The sequence below is a fragment of the Melospiza georgiana genome, chromosome 16 (assembly GCF_028018845.1).
Source record: "Melospiza georgiana isolate bMelGeo1 chromosome 16, bMelGeo1.pri, whole genome shotgun sequence".
Lineage (NCBI taxonomy): Eukaryota > Metazoa > Chordata > Aves > Passeriformes > Passerellidae > Melospiza > Melospiza georgiana.
This window is the reverse complement of record NC_080445.1, coordinates 10,561,619-10,577,693: the sequence shown is the minus strand read 5'-3', so window position 1 is coordinate 10,577,693 and position 16,075 is coordinate 10,561,619. Positions and strand designations below refer to the sequence as shown.

At 41.4% G+C, this 16,075-nt stretch overlaps 1 protein-coding gene across 2 annotated transcripts in view; it reads right to left on the bottom strand.

Moving 5' to 3' along the window:
* Positions 1–16,075, bottom strand: part of GRIN2A (glutamate ionotropic receptor NMDA type subunit 2A) — a 157,876-nt gene that overhangs the window by 23,005 nt on the left and 118,796 nt on the right. For both annotated transcript variants that reach the window (XM_058035941.1, XM_058035943.1), the window contains exons 11-12: positions 15,869–16,029; positions 1,756–1,943 (exon numbers count right to left, since the gene is read on the bottom strand). In XM_058035941.1, coding sequence (XP_057891924.1) covers positions 1,756–1,943; positions 15,869–16,029 — 349 coding nt within the window. The remainder of the gene's footprint in view (positions 1–1,755; positions 1,944–15,868; positions 16,030–16,075) is intronic.

Sequence of the window (16,075 nt, the reverse complement as noted above, 5' to 3'; positions counted from 1 at the left end):
GGAAAATTCATTTGTATTATTTTAAGCAACTAAAAATGGGTTAAAGATATAAGGATTTGTATGCTATGGAAGTCCACAGGTCAAAGTGTAAAGACAGGCTAAGACTTGTCACACTTTGCTCCCACCCACTTTGTTTTGTGCCTGATATTGAGAGTTGAGGTGAAGCATAAAAATGCAGCACATTCAGTATTTTGATGAGATTTTTCTTAAATAGCTTCAAGTTCTTTCCCTTCAATTTCATTTATTATTGTTCTCTGTCATTTAATTTTTTGTGTTGGATGAGAAGTATCAAAAATGCTGAAGGAGTAAGCATGAAGGAAATGCAAAGTGAAAGGAATGGAAACTCAAGTATTGCTGTGGACTCATCTGTAGGGGTTAGCCCACACTGAGAAACACAACCCAGATCCTCCCTCAGGCTACAGGAGATTTTTCTTCTTTAGTATGGGACCAATAATTCAACTTCTCTGATTCAAATTCCTCATTTAAAAGTGGCTCTGAATTATAGCACCTAATAATTCTTAACAGTATTACACAAACAGAAAATAATATTCAGGAAAATGTGAATGTTTGAAAGGCAGGTTCAATGACCGTTGCAGGTCATTTAGGCATTCCTTCACCCAAGTTAGAGAGGTTTCTTCCACAGCCTCTCTAAACCCAACAGATGGATATGATGGCACTGTTATTTCCATATATTCGTCAGAAAAAATGCATCAGCTGTGATGATGACACCTCTTCCAGTTGTTTAATGTTATAATAGGAGTAAAATCCATGTGCTGGAAGACTTACACACTCATTGTCTGCCCCATGAAAATTAATGTCCTGTGGTTTATGGAACAGGAGGCCACTCTGCTAAGTCCTGCTCTCTGCCACTGTTATTCCACTGAAATTCACTATTCTTACCCTCATTTGCTTCTTACTGGTGACATTAAAGCATATTTATCTTTTCATAAAGCCCTCTCTTTCACTGATAAAGAAATGCAGAGTCAACACACACATCTATGTAAAAAACCAAAATAAAGATTATGTAATACACACCATATCCCTATCTGATAGAGGATTTCATCAGTCACACCACAGAAAACTTTTAATTACCATATTTCTATTTGCTCCCACAGGTGAAACACGAAGCTTTCTACAACCAAAAAGGAGTTCATACCCTCTGTGGAGACTGAGTCATCATTGCTGTTTTCAAATATATCAAAGATATGCAGCAAGTTTTCTACTGCAGGGCAGAAGTGCCAAGAGGACCTACAGTTCTTCTATTCATGTTAGAATAAAAAATATTTGTTTGAAGTGCAATGAAACGAGTCACCCTAATTCAATTTCATAGGCATTCTTTCAGCAGAAGTTTGAATGAAACCATCCTGGATTAGGGATCACTCACATCCGCTCAGAACTGAGCTGAACATTTTTCAATAGCAGAACAGTCATGCTGAAGGATAACTCATCTACTAAGAGACAAAAACAAAGGAAATAAATAAATGGATAAATGCTCTCTAACACTTAGGCTAGCTTTACTTTGTGATGTATATGAAAACATTTTCTGAAAATAGAAGCTGATGCCCTTGGTGGTGAGGTGAGTGGAAAAGAACTCCTGTGTCAGCACCAAGAAGTAATTTTACTCTGTTTTACCTTTTTTTTTTTTTTCATTTTAAAGACTTCAAGAGAACAGTACTAGCAGGCTCAGAGCTACTAAAACTGAATTAACTGTGCATACACAGAGGAAGAAAAGAAAGGAAAAAGCTTGGTCCCTACCATCTCCCACAAACTGGAGGAGGGCGAGATCAATTTGTCTCTTCCAAGGTGATCCTTTCTGGAGAGCAATCCCATAGCCAGTAGTGGCAAAGATGTACCCACTGCCTATTGTGACAAGTTTGCAGCCTTCATCTCTTCCAGCCTTGTAATTCAGCACTGCTGCATCATAGATGAAAGCATCCAACTTCCTGAAATAAAAGAAAACATTTTACAAACCAAATCATTAGGGACAGCTGTTGTCAGACTTCTTTTGTCCTTGATGTTAGGACCCTGTTGAATATCATATGGATTCTTTGATATCATTAATTACATATCCTGCTCTGCTGTATCTAAAATTAACAAAAGGCATCTATTTTAGTGAGGAGAAAGTAGGACACATAGTTTTGCATTTCTATTTTAAGGGATGCTGTTAAAAAATACTGAGCAGGAGAAACCAATCTACAAAATGTCTTGCCCTGATATCTTTGTATCTTTGCTCTTGGTATGGAGAATAAATACCTTGAGATGAAAAATGGTCTCCAAAACCAACAGAAATTACAAGAGAGAACTTAGAATTGAAACAAAAATAGACAATTAGTATATTTCAAATACTGAAGGAGACTGAAAATATTCACCAGTTTTACATGCACACCCTTGTTTTATTTCTCTTTCCAAAAATAAACAGTGAAGGTGGAGGTTAAGTCCTTGATAAGACAAAGTCCTTGGTATGCTCCAGTATGTCAAAGTCCTTGATATACTGGAGCATATGTCATAGAGCTACCTAAATCCCACTGAAATATGATAGAAAATATTTCTTTATGATTCACAGTTCCAAACATACTATTTGTGTATCTGGAGCACAGCAGGAAGAAAAGAACTTGTGAAAAAGTTTAAGCCTTTTACCCCATCTACCTAAAAATGGAAGAATGCGATAATCCCATTCTCTGAAGAATACAGGGAACACAATAGGAGTGGAAAACAAACCCAGTAAAGAATGGAAAAGAAGCAATGTCCTCCAGGGATACTTTCTCAGAAGCACTGTAAAGCAAGCTAGAAGGCAGGTGCATGGATGTTTCACAAATGAAGGCAGTGAAAATGCACATACAAGAGGAGGAGGCCATTTGGAAGGACAATCACTTGACAGCAGCAGATCCCAGTCAAAGAAAAGACATTTTTGCCCTGCCAGAAATTCACATGCAAACTTCAGAAAGAAACAGACAAAGCTTTATTTTGTATTACTGCCTTCATCTGCAGCCTAAACCCTTTAAGATGTTTACTGCTTGCAGAAGAGCAGCAGAAGGAAAAAGATGAGGCCTCAGCTCCAGCCTCACCTGAATGACACAGAAAAGCAAATCCACCCTGTTCCCAGGAACACCCCCTCCCTTCCCAGCACCTGTGATCCTGCAGGAAGCCAGAGGAGCAGGAGGACAATTGGCTGTGCTGGGTGGTGTGGGAGTCTCCCCCTGAGCCCCAGGCCCTGCCGGCTGTGCCTGCTGAGCCTCTGCAGGGGCACAGAGCAGCACCTGCAGCGCTGCTGGAGCCTCTGGCGGGCTGCAGCTGGCACAGCTTGGCACCACACTGCCCACCAACAGTTGGGGCCTGTCTCCGTGGAAAGGCAGCTACAAAAATAAATGTACTGTCGCACAAACAGGTACAACAGCATCAGCTTCAGTTACATTCTATCAGGATGCACCAGTTGTGAATTCTGTTGCTATGAAGGTTTGGAGTCACGCTTGCTGCTAAGCTTAAATCCGTTTATGTTGATAAAGCTTTTCATTTATACCCACAGAATGGAGAAGGACCTAGACATATCACATTTTGACTACTACAGAAAAAAAGGCCCAACATGCTTTCATGCATATCATAATTCAAAGTTTATTCATAAATAATCAATCAACAGAACCCTCAGTTTTTCAGAACTCAAAATCAGACACCAAAAATGTGGCACTAAAGAAACCTGTGTCTATCTCACATTAAACCAAGAGGAATACCAGGAGAGAATTAAGTTGTTGGATTTTGTCTGCTGTCACAAAAAAGGGAACTTCCTGCCACTTATTACTATTCTTTATTGCTTTCCTTCAAGGATATTTATCCCAACAGTCACCATTCAAGTCATCTAATTGAAATTTAGTGATGTGGTTAATTAAGAGTAGAGGTGGTTCATGCGACCATTAAAAAAAATTAGTTGGGCCATCAGTTCTTTTGCTTTTCCCCTCTTCCCTAGAATTCAGTTGATGCAACTTTCAGTTTAAAAGTCAGATTAGTTCCACCAATGCTCAAAATCTGGTTTCCTCCTTCCTTTAAATGGATTATTTAATATGCAGAAAATCACTAAACATCTAGTAGGCAATGACACAAATTCAATCCATAAATAAAACATGGATGGCTACCTGGCACTGGGGGTAATTAATTTAATTATTAAATTGGAATGAGTCAAGAGGGTGCTGGGGCACTGGCCAAGCTTGCAGCCCTCAACATAAGATCAGAGTTTTCTAAATGATGGGCTTTGATGCAGCACTTCATAGACAATCTTTCCTTGTATGGAGAGAAACAACAAAAATCTCTGTCCTTTGGGTAGGCTCACAGTGGGAAAAAACCTCACAAACCTTCTTGCTGTACCCTCAGGACATTGTAGCTTTTCTGATCTACAGCAGACAATTACCAAAATCAATAGAGCCCAGCCTGACTGGCTGCCACCTGCAGTTATCTGTGGGCAAGGAGGGAGGGAAGGAGGGAAGGACTCTTCCCCTCCCAGAGGATGCTCAGGGACTGGGAGGTTTTGCTCTCTCTGTGGGTACAGACACTGCTGCAACCAGACAACTTCAAACACACTCTGGAATTTGTCGTCTGTTTATTCTGGGATTTATAGTTTTGCAATGCAAGCACATAAAACACATGCTGCTAAACACAGAGAAAATATAGAGTCAGCTATTCTTCTGTCAAAACAGCCTCAGTCAGAAATACAAAGGAAGAAGATCTCTGCTAAAGACTCCAGGGCAAAAGCCTTGTGCTGCCTCTGAAATCACTCTCTTCACATGCAGTTTGCCTCCTTAGTTACTGAGCACTGCAGTAAAACCTTGGGACAGCAAGACACAGCACAGCCAGAGTTTCACTCACTCGCTGTAGAAGTGCCTCCCCAGCTTCCCAGGAGCCTGGGATCAGTGCAGTGCTCACACATGGAACAGGTTCTGAGGATGCAGGAGGCTTTACTTTTGAGGACTTTTTCTATTCTGCTTCTCTAAGGTCACAACAAATCCCATTACACGAATCAATTTAAAAACATGAGGTACTTTCCTGACAGATGCTGAGAGCTGAAGGTTCTGCTGTCAGTCGCTGCCCAATGTCTTAACTATAAATCAAAAATTGATTGCCCTGAAAAACTCTCGGTGTCCACAAACACAAACTTATATTCACAATATATTTTCTGCATTTCCAACATAACTCTTATAACCTCTCAAGGCTTAATCATCTCTTCAATGTGCTGATTACAGAAGTACTGTTCCTGCAAAGCTCCAGAACACCCTGTACCCCTGCAGCGTGGGCAGGGAGGAACAAGCCCCAACTGAAGAGCTCAGATTTTAGGGCACCCAACTCTTCCATCACTAGGACGTGAATTTCTGGCATTCCAAATTTTTAAGAGCTTTCAGATAACTATAAACACTTCTCAATTAGTGTTTCTAAAAATGGAGACAGCAAAATCTGGGCAAATCCCAAAATGTGACCCTTTCTGAGCAGTTTGCAAAGCTGACAGCTAGATCAGCCCTGGAGGAAGACAAGGCAGGGATGTGTGCAGGCCAGAAGGCTGCTGGGAACACGGAGGACTTTCTTTCCTGCCATGTCCGTGTGGGGAAAGCCACAGCTGCTGTTTTTGCTGGGCTCTGATGGAACACCAGGCTGGGAGCATGGCAAGGACTGCTGGACACAGGAGCCTGTCCTTGTCTTGCCATTCTCCAGGCAGGACTGGGAAGCCTGGACCTCCAGTGTCACAGACATCTTTTATGAAAAATCCTTTCCTTAGGATTTTTCCTCCTGAGAATCTGAGAGGCCTCAGGAACAAAATGTAAACAATGGTTATCTGCTGCTGTGGAATGCAACAGGTGCATCTGGGATTGGTCTCATGTGGTTGTTTCTAATTAATGGCCAACCACAGTCAGCTGGCTTAGACTCTCTGTCCAAGACACAAACCTTTGTTATCATTCATTCTTTTTCTATTCTTAGCTAGCCTTCTGATTAAATCCTTTCTTCTATTGTTTTAGTATAGTTCTAATATAGTATATATAATAAAATAATAAATCAAGCCATCTGAAACATGGAGTCAGATCCTCGTCTCTTCCCACATCCTCAGACCCACACTCCAGCTCTCCCTGTTCTTCCTACAGAGACTGGCAAGCCCCAGGTGTTGGTTCTTGTGGCAGCAAAGCTGCAGAGTGCTGAAAGGTGAGCACGCTGCCCCTGGGGTCACACCCTGAGAGCAGAGCAGCCTCCACACGCCGAGCACACACCCTGCACCCAGAGAGGCTCAGAGCCCCTGCAGGCCTCAACCACAAATTCACAGTTGTCAGCTCACTGCAGCCTCAGCAGGGAGTGAACAGCTCTGTCACATTGTGGAGGTTTAAATAAACTGGTTAGAGATATTGGAGAGCTGAGAGAGAACTGCCAAAGCTGGAATGGCAAAGGTTAATACGTGCCATGAACCGGTCAGACTGGGCAGGCACCTCCAGCCAGTGCAGGACCACAGAGCTGTGGCTCATCTGAGCTACAGGCAGGTCTGCAAACCTCCTCACAAGCACTGCAATAATCCTGGCTAGCAGGAAAAATAAACAGTTTGGAATGTTTATATAACAGTGACTACAAAGGCAAATGTCCTTCAGCGAGCAAGCACCAAGAGAAAAGGCAATGGGGAGATTTTATCTCACAGCATCAGAGAACATCAGGTGGTATGAAATCATGAACTGGAATAGTTCTAGAAAAACTCAAAAGAGCATTACTGAATGTAATAATTTGAAGTGGGAGATATGTGAAAAATAAGTGTGGACAATCCCATAACTAAACATTTATGATTCATCAAGAAGGATAAGAGTTGAAAAATCAGAATAGCTATAGCAAAAATTTGTTCTCAAGCATTGCTTAACACATGCAAAATTGCCTTTGTAGAGAAAATTTAAGTTAGAGAAAAAGGTACAGAAAGCAATTTCAGAAAAGTTGAAAATGCTTCCCTATAATTTTCCCCATCTTTATTATTGACACAACTTTTCATAAAATTCCTATGATGAAAACTGAAAAGGAAGATGAGGCAAGTGCTCCTTTATTAGTCACTTCTCCCTTACAACAGAATTACAACACAATTGAAAAATGTTCCTTTGCTTCCTTAACCAGCTACATGATCCTTCAATGACTTTGCTCTCTTGATGGAATGAGAAATAAAAATCAAAAATGCCAATCTGCTCAGTAGTTCTGGAGCCACAATGACAAAAAAACAAAAAAACAAAAAAACAAAAAAAAAAAAAAAAAACAAAAAAAAAAAACTGTGTCCATTTAAGGCAAGATTAAGTTAAGTTTTTGGAGATCATCAATAGCAGTGTTGGGAAGGCAGCAAGTACAAATATACTGTCTGTAAGATCTGATGGGTTTATGTCATAAACTTTCATTTCATCCCTTCTTTCTCCACAGAAGGGATAAAAGAAAGTGTGTCAAGAGTGAACAATGAGGGAGAGCATCATTTGTGTCTCTGTGTCCTGGGGATCCAGTGCTGAAAGGTCACTGTGGAATGGCACAGCAATCAAAGGGAAAGAATGCTGCTCTGAAGATGAGGCTCCCATGAAAGTCTCTAAAGTGACACTTTGATACTGCTGGAGCAAAAGCAGATATTTAACCTTTAACATGAAGGACTGTTGATTCCTCTGACACAGTTTTGACTAAAATGCATTTCAGCTTATCTGATGCACTTCATCCCCAGCAGTGACTTTATCTTTCAGTACACATTCAAATGGCTCCTCACAGAACTGAACTTCACACACACTGAGTGGATTGCTTGACATCTTGATATTGCCAATTCATTAGGGGAAAAATTGAACAACCACCCCCTGCAACAGCACAGGTCAGCAAAGTGTAACCCATTAAATGGTGAACTCAGGAGCACAGAACCAGCTTTCAGCTTCTCTCCCAGCTTAAACTATCCTCACTTCAATCTGCACACAGGAAAAACAGACCAAATTTGAAAGAGCAGGTTCTGACAGACATTAACACCACCATGAGAGGCTGTGGAGGCTTCACTTCACCTGTCAGGGCAATCCCAGCTGCCAGGAAATCCATGGAGAGCCTCCCTTGGCTGTGGTCACCTGCATGGGCACCTTCACCCTCCTCGCTCACAGGAGCTCCCATCCACCTCCCCTCTGCCCAAACACCTTCCCTGTCCCTGTAACATTTCCCTTAGCAACAGAATAATGGAAAATTTAGTGTGCCTTTATGATTAATTTATACAATGGAAGAGTGTCCCACTTCACATCTCAGAAGCCAAGCCAAGAAGTTTTTGCAACGCATCAGTTTATCAAAACACTAAACTTGAAGAGCTGAGTGGGGGGAATATATTTTTAGATTAAAGATTTTGTCCCAGTTACAATAGCATAATGAAGGATAAATTCAGCACAGCTCACCAAGTACCTGATCTCAGCCCCAAATGAAATGAAGACTAAAACTCAGAATAGCTTCTGAAAAGAATGGGGGTTAGATGGCACAGAGCTACTTCCACCTGTTCATTTTATTTCCAGGCTACTTGTAATATTTAGAGATATTAGATAACAGCATTACCTAAAAAAGTTATAATGCAGACAAAGGGAGTAATCTTAAAAAAAAAAAAAAAAGAAAGAAAAGAAAAAAAAACCACAATCAAAAAAAAAAAAAAAAGACTGCAGAAGAGCACTCAGGTACTGAATAAAAGAATTGGAAATAAATTGCTAAAAAGTATTTTTTCCTAAAGGCAAGTTTCTATGCATCAGGTGAACAGGAGAAACAGGGTTGCTTGTCTCTCTTTCTTTAAAAAAAAAGTTTCAAAAGAAGCCATCTTTGAGCCAGGAAGACATTCCTGAAAATGTAAGAATTACAAGAATATAAGAATAACTGCATTTCCTGAAAGGACAGCAAGTTATGGGGAAGGAGGAATCAGCCATTAGAAAAACTGATGCCAGAAAATCCTGCCATGAGTGGAAATGCCACAGGAGTCCTTAAGTCTGAGCTGGCAGCTTGCAGTACTGAACTCTGCTCACTTCAGCACTGAAATGAAAGCTGTGCTCATTCAGCCACACACTTATTTTAAGATACTAGATTTCAGAATTGATACTGAAGAGATCCTTCTGGCACAGGCAGCAGCTGCCCAGCTGCAAACCAGTTTTCCAGTTCTTAGCTCGTGTGGCTACAGCTGGAACATCCATTGGAAATCATTCCCTGCAGAGCACAATGCCAAAATGAGCATTAGAGTGAACACTGAAATACATTTTAGATTAAACCACCTCAGAAAGCATCATAATGTAAATTTAAATTAAGTTACCCTAGCCATCTGATGCCAAATTAAATGAAGTTATTGATTGCAGAAGTTGTCTGAACTTGGTCAGCCAGGACAGAAAACCCTGAATGGGCCAAACTGTTTAGCAGAGATGGTTTTTCACAGAAGGTCAGGAAGGAAACAGTTATTCACATTTTTGCTCCTTCGGACAGTTTTAAGGAAAGTGTATTTGTATTTGTACAATAATTTAGTGCTTATTGTCAAAATTGATAGTGGTAAGTGGACACCATGGAGCAGAGCAAACATCTGCCTGTCCCAGGTAGTTCAGGATCTTTGTTCAGTGCTCTTTGATGTTTTCTGTGTTTATATGATGAGAGCACCCACACATGGGGCTCTCTCTTCATGCATCATAGCAGCTATCCTGGAGGATTGCAAGCAATAAATTATTATGACTACAGATATCTCATGCTGCCTACAGGCCTTTTCCTTCCTCCCTCAAACACTCTTCAGAGTTAACCATCCCTGTTAAAAATTGGCTTTTCACAGAGTTAACCATCCCTCATAAACTCTTAAAAATCAGGTTAAAGATTTGGATATTTCTGTGAGTCCTGGTTGTAAGCTGCTATTGTATCCCCATGAGAATAATGAGGAATTTGTGCTTTAAATGAAAAATTAAAATATTTCATTTTTCTTTCAAACAGACTACTTCTCTCACAGCTTTCCCTCCTCTTTTGAAAAGGTATGAATCACAGAAATAACAAAAACCAGGAAGTTTTTCCTTTGGTGAAAATTTTAATGATATTTCTTCTATAAAAATAAAACAAAAATATTGAAATTGGTTTTGCATTGAAGTGGGGAGATGTCAGCTGGCTGCCTAAAAGACAAGTTGGGTATGACTTTAACTTTAGGCACATCACTACTTAATTGGCAGTCCTAATTAGCAGCAGCACCTGCTGGGCACAATCCCAACTGTGCTGCAGCTGATGGGACCAGGGATGTTTGCCTCTGGTTATGCCTGTGCCACGCTGCAGAGGCTGCCAGCTCAGCCTCTGACCTGCTTGTATTTGTTCAACAAATAACAGAGTGTGTGAGGCTGTGAATTGGATAATTTATAATCACTGTGAGAGCAACAAAAATCCAATTCAGGCCAATAAACTCACAGATGGGGTTAAAAGGCCATTGGGGCCTTCTGGGGTCTTCTCGTGCACTCTCTGTGCTTAGTGCCATAAGATTCTATAAAACATGTTAATAATCATGTTCTGTTCACATGGGAGAGTGGGCTTGCAGGGAGGAAATAACTCCTCAAGCCATTGGCACTGCTTCCAGGTGTTTGTGCTGGCATTATACCTTGTCATTAAAGGATGCTGAGGACACAACCACCACGTGTCCCTGTCACAGTGACAGCTCAGGACAGCCTGCAGGCTGAGGGCAGCTCCTCAGGGGCAGCTCATAAATCATGGGGATGTAACCCTTCACTTCTGATAACCCAGCACAGCTGAGGCCATCCCTGCTGTGGCAGTGCAGCCTTTCCCAGCAGCTCTGTAATTCCATCAGCATGTCACAGAGGACGTGGGAATAAGGTGTTCAGCTGATGTGAATCAACACAAGCACTGCTGTCTTTAACAGGAAGGCAGATGAAGTCCCAAGTAAACTTTAGCATCAAATCCCTGAGCACACAGTCACAGCTGTGGCTGGCAATAAAAGCTGTAAAGCACTCATGACAGCCAGGGGATCTGCAGCTGCTCGCCTGGGGAACACCAGGGACTCATTCCTGCAGCTCCCTTGAAAGGAAGTGACGGGCAACAGGCAAGCAAACATTTCCCATTTTATCCCTACAGTAAAAAGAGCCTCTCCCAATTAAATTTTCTCATTTCAGCCATTAGCAGTTAAATCCCAGACTATATGCCACTGTAGATGTGCTGGGGCAAAGGTGAGAACGTGGAATGCATTTCCAGTTTATTGCCATTGCAATTTCTCCTCTTGACAGTTTTACAGCCACAAATAGAAACTCTGCGTGCAAACTCAAGAGTTATGAGCTCATACAGCCCACACCAGAGAGCTGCCACTGGAAGGATGCTTTGCCTGAAAAAAGATGGTATTCTTTAACTATAATCTCTTCAGTAAAGATATAGCCAGGCAAACAGAAGGAAGCACACCCAAAGAGCCACGGCCAACATAACACAATAATTAACGACTTCCTACTTGGGAATTTATTCTCTCCTCAAAAAGCACAATCAATAGGACCTGTCTCCCCAGTGCAGAGGGTTCTAGAAATGTAGATCAATTAAATGCAGCATGGACAGAAATGCTTGCAATGCATTTTCAAGGTTGTATTTGATCAATAAACGTCTCAAGAGCTCAGAGGAGCCTCCCTGGCTCAGGCAGAGCTGGGCACTCCCACCAAGAGCACATTAGCTAATCCTCACAGACCCTGCTCTCCTGAGCAATGCCCAGGGCAACAACTGCCATTTCTCTTCTCATTAAGGAACAAAACCCTACAGAAGCCTGAGCTGCTTGGTCCTGCCTAAGGAACAATGCCAAGCTCTGCACGTAGCACAGCACATGTGGACCACCTGATCCCTTAAATGCATGAAATTCAGTGAAAAACACAAGTACACGTTTTGACAAGCTTATAAGATCCAGGTTGCTTTCAACAGCAAACTGGTTTGAAGGAGGGACAATATTTTGCCATTTTGAAGATTATTAAGTAGCACTTCACTAACAAGATTTTCCTTTTTAACAGGCCTGGTTGCAAACTGACACATTAAATTAATAAATTTCTGCTGCTGTTCAAATGGTATTTCAGCAGCTTCCTGAGAAACACATCTGTGAATCTCAGAAATAAGACCCTAGTGACAAGAGATGCATATTACTGAGTCTTTACAGAATTTTTTTAAGATCTTTTCAGAAACAAAGGTTGATTTTGTATCAAAGAGGAAAAACCAATAAAGCTGATAACTTTGCCTTCACCCCAGATGGCAACAAGCTGCAGTGAACCCCTATGGGGACTCACCTGAGGGAGGAGGTATAATGTCAATGTCAGGCTAACACAAAAATCTCATTGCCACTTTGATTTGCAGCATTTCCCAGGTGATGATCTCAAACATTTCTGATGCTAATTGAACAAGATAGGTCCAAGCCTATTGGCCATGCAATGAAGTTGCTTGTTCTAATTAAAAAAACAAAGGCAGATGCTTTCCTTGTACATTAATTTCGGAAACAGCACCAGCCTCACCTCTCAAAGATGAAAGCAGAAAGGGGCTGGGTTTTGTCAAGGCGTCCCAGACACAGATGTGAGCACATTCACCTCTGCATGTACAGCAATGCTCCAACACAAGTCTTATCTAATCCTTACACCTGACCAGGAAATAAAGGCAGGAATACCATTTATTTTATACATATTTCTATAAATGTTTCTATCCATATTTCTCTCCCCCATTAGCAAGTGGACTGAAGCAGCTGGTTTTCCACTTCTTGAAAGAAAGCAAGATTGAAAAAATATCCAAACCAAACAAAAAACCACAGCAGTTTGGTTTTATTTTGTTTTCAGAAATCTGTGCATCTGAAATTTTATGTTTGTCCTCTTCCTGCTTTCTCCTTCTAGTTCAACTCAATAACATTATGTATTAAACATAATGATCTCAAAGATCAAGATATTTCCAATCCATCTCAAGATGTTAATGCTAATTAAAGTTGATCAAAAGACTTTGTTTGAGACACAGGAAAATCAGACTGAACAGTGACAAGATGTTACTTTATAATTTCATTTTCTTTGGATCACAAGGGCCACATGTATGGCATTATTCAGTCACTAGCATTGCTTCACTGATGGCATTTTTTCTCCATCTTGAAATTAGAATCAAACACTATAAAAAAGTAATTAAAAGGGATTAAACTTCATGTCTCCAATTAAGCAAAAGTAGTTTTTCAAGTGATATTGGATATGCAGGTTATACAAACACTCTTCAGGGATAACACAGTTCATATTTATTTTAGCTCACAGCACCAATTATCAACCAGATTCTTTGCAAGTCCTTCTCAGTCTATAGAATATGACTAAAATTATCAGATAGTTCATTTTCAAAAAGCTGTGCAGAAGCAGCAAGTCTTACCATGGACAAGGGAAATTGCTTGTTGTATCCCCAAGGATGAAAAAAAAAAAAGATAAAAGTACAGGAATAGTTTTTGAAAAAGATGAAAAGAAACAAATTAGCTGTAATAAGGTGAACAGAACACACACACTGAAGAGGAAAATAGAAATTATATATTTGTTTGGGAGCAGAAGCAGTTTGAGGAAGAAGAGATGAGTCATCCTCAAAAGAGCCATAGAAACACAGACTCCATGGGACCAGATGTACTAAATATCATGGAATCCAGTGAATCAGGGAGAGAAGGAAGTTAAAGGTGTCTCAACTAGACTTCATTGACTTTAGTGAAAGATGAAAGGACAAATTTCACATGGAAGAGAGAAAAAATTTGGTCAACGAAATCATGAGGGGGAGAGAGAGAAGATACAATTCTGTATGCTGAAAAACAGAAAATCTGGCAGAAGAAATGAAGAATTGTTTTTGAAGACTATGAGTCTGAAAGCAGCTGACATCCTGCTGTTCAATCCTTCTGCAGGTGCCACCAGACAAAATCCCAAGGAGCACAGCTGGAGGCAGCAGTTACTTGTACTGACCCAGAAGTTTATTTGTACCATCTGCTACAGAAATATCAGCCAAGGGTAGCAAGGCAGACACCTGGGGGTATCCACACAGAGAAATCACTCAGAAGAGGAAAGAAACTTCAGCAGGGGAAGAGGAATCTGTCAAAAATGAATAGCTGATGCTGTCAAAAGGAGCAAAGCTCTTGAGAAGGACCATCAGCTGGCCCAGAGCAGCCAGCCTGAGTTTCAGTGAACATCCTGAGCAGCCCTGCAGTCAGGTTGGCCCCCCTGTTTTCACACTTTAGTGTCTGAAGAGTGGCCTGATTTTCAAGCTAACAGCAGATTTTCAGGGCTTTCAGTAGCACAAATGGTTGGTGAAAAGTACAAGTAGTTTACATCCCCTAAATAAACTGTCCATCCAGCAGAACAAGTCCTACAAATGGCTGAAATCAGGACATCTCCTTCTTCAGAAATTCCCAGCAGGAATGGTAGGATCCAGCTGTCCATCTCTAATGCATAATTCATCTGTCACCCAGGAAATGTGACCCGCCCAGGCTGGGTCAGAGCAGGAGTTGCAGCCTGGCAGCCCTGGGCAAGGCTGGTCTCACACAGTGTCACACATCTGGGCTGGCATGGCACAAACCAGGCTGGGCAGTGCCACTGAGAGTGCCAATGTCACACATCTGGGCTGGCATGGCCCAAACAGGCTGGGCAGTGCCACTGAGAGTGCCAATGTCACACATCTGGGCTGGCATGGCACAAACCAGGCAGGGCAGTGCCACTGAGAGTGCCAATGTCACACATCTGGGCTGGCATGGCACAAACCAGGCTGGGCAGTGCCACTGAGAGTGCCAATGTCACACACCTGGGCTGGCATGGCACAAACCAGGCTGGGCAGTGCCACTGAGAGTGCCAATGTCACACATCTGGGCTGGCATGGCACAAACCAGGCTGGGCAGTGCCACTGAGAGTGCCAATGTCACACATCTGGGCTGGCATGGCACAAACCAGGCAGGGCAGTGCCACTGACAGTGCCTGCAGAAATGTGGGCACACTGAGTCCACACAGCAGCAAGGAGAGAGGAGAAGGAAGAGAAGGAAGCAGCTGGAAGGATAACTTTTTGAAGAAGGAGTCTTTATTCTAAGAAAAGATTTCGAGATTTCAAGGTGTTTGGCTTAATTAATACATTATATTGCCATACAGGTTTGGCAGAAGGGGAGTAAAAATTAAAAGGATAAGCAGTTCCCCAAAAAGTATCAAAACAGGGTATTTCAGTATAGGAAGAAACATCTCCTGTGTTCATAAATAAGGAGAGATGTTCCTTGAAACAGTCTCTAGAGTACATAAACCCACTTAAGTAACTTCTCACCTCAAAACAAAACCTAAAATCCTATATTGAGAAACTAATATTATTACTGTTTTTTTAACAAATATAATCATGTTGCTATCAAGCCTAAATGTTTAGAGCCTGCCACCCAGATGAATAATATATGAGCAATGAGTCAGTCTCATACCTTTGGAGGATTAAGAACGAAAATTTTTCTTTGTCCAAACAAGCAGATTGGGCTACTTCAGACAGAAAAGGATGGATGGCACTCAAGACTAAATTCTCAGATCTTAAGAAAGAAGGACACTAATATTTATCAGAATATTTACCAAGATTGTCAGAAGCAGGATTAGGCAGCACTGCAAATATAACTACAGACTGTACTGTGTTCAAATTCAAGAAACATTGATTCTGCCCTTTGAGACTACTTCTCACAGGACATTGAAGCTACCATGTCATTTTAAAACAACCACAGAAATCACGGTCAATCATTTTCCTTTTTGATAACTGTACAGTGCAGTTGGAGGGGAAAAAAGCACCCTGTAGTACACAGCAGCCTGCCATCAGTCTGTCCAGTACCACAGAAAGTACAGATCAATAGTTCTCTGTCTCTGAAAAGTTTACAGCATCCTTTAAAAACCATGGGAAAAAAAAAACTCACCCAGTTTTCAAGCTGACCAAGGCATCCTCAACTCCCTTCTGGTTAAACTTGGTCATGTAGAGGTGCATGTCAGGGTAGTTGTTCCGGATATTCCTCTCAGTGCTTCCATTTGGGACCGTCCCAAACCGAAAAGGAGGTGAATAATCATGAGGCCTTTGAAACTGGAGATAAAGGGGATAAACAAAGTGTTTCAGGCATCCAAAATGT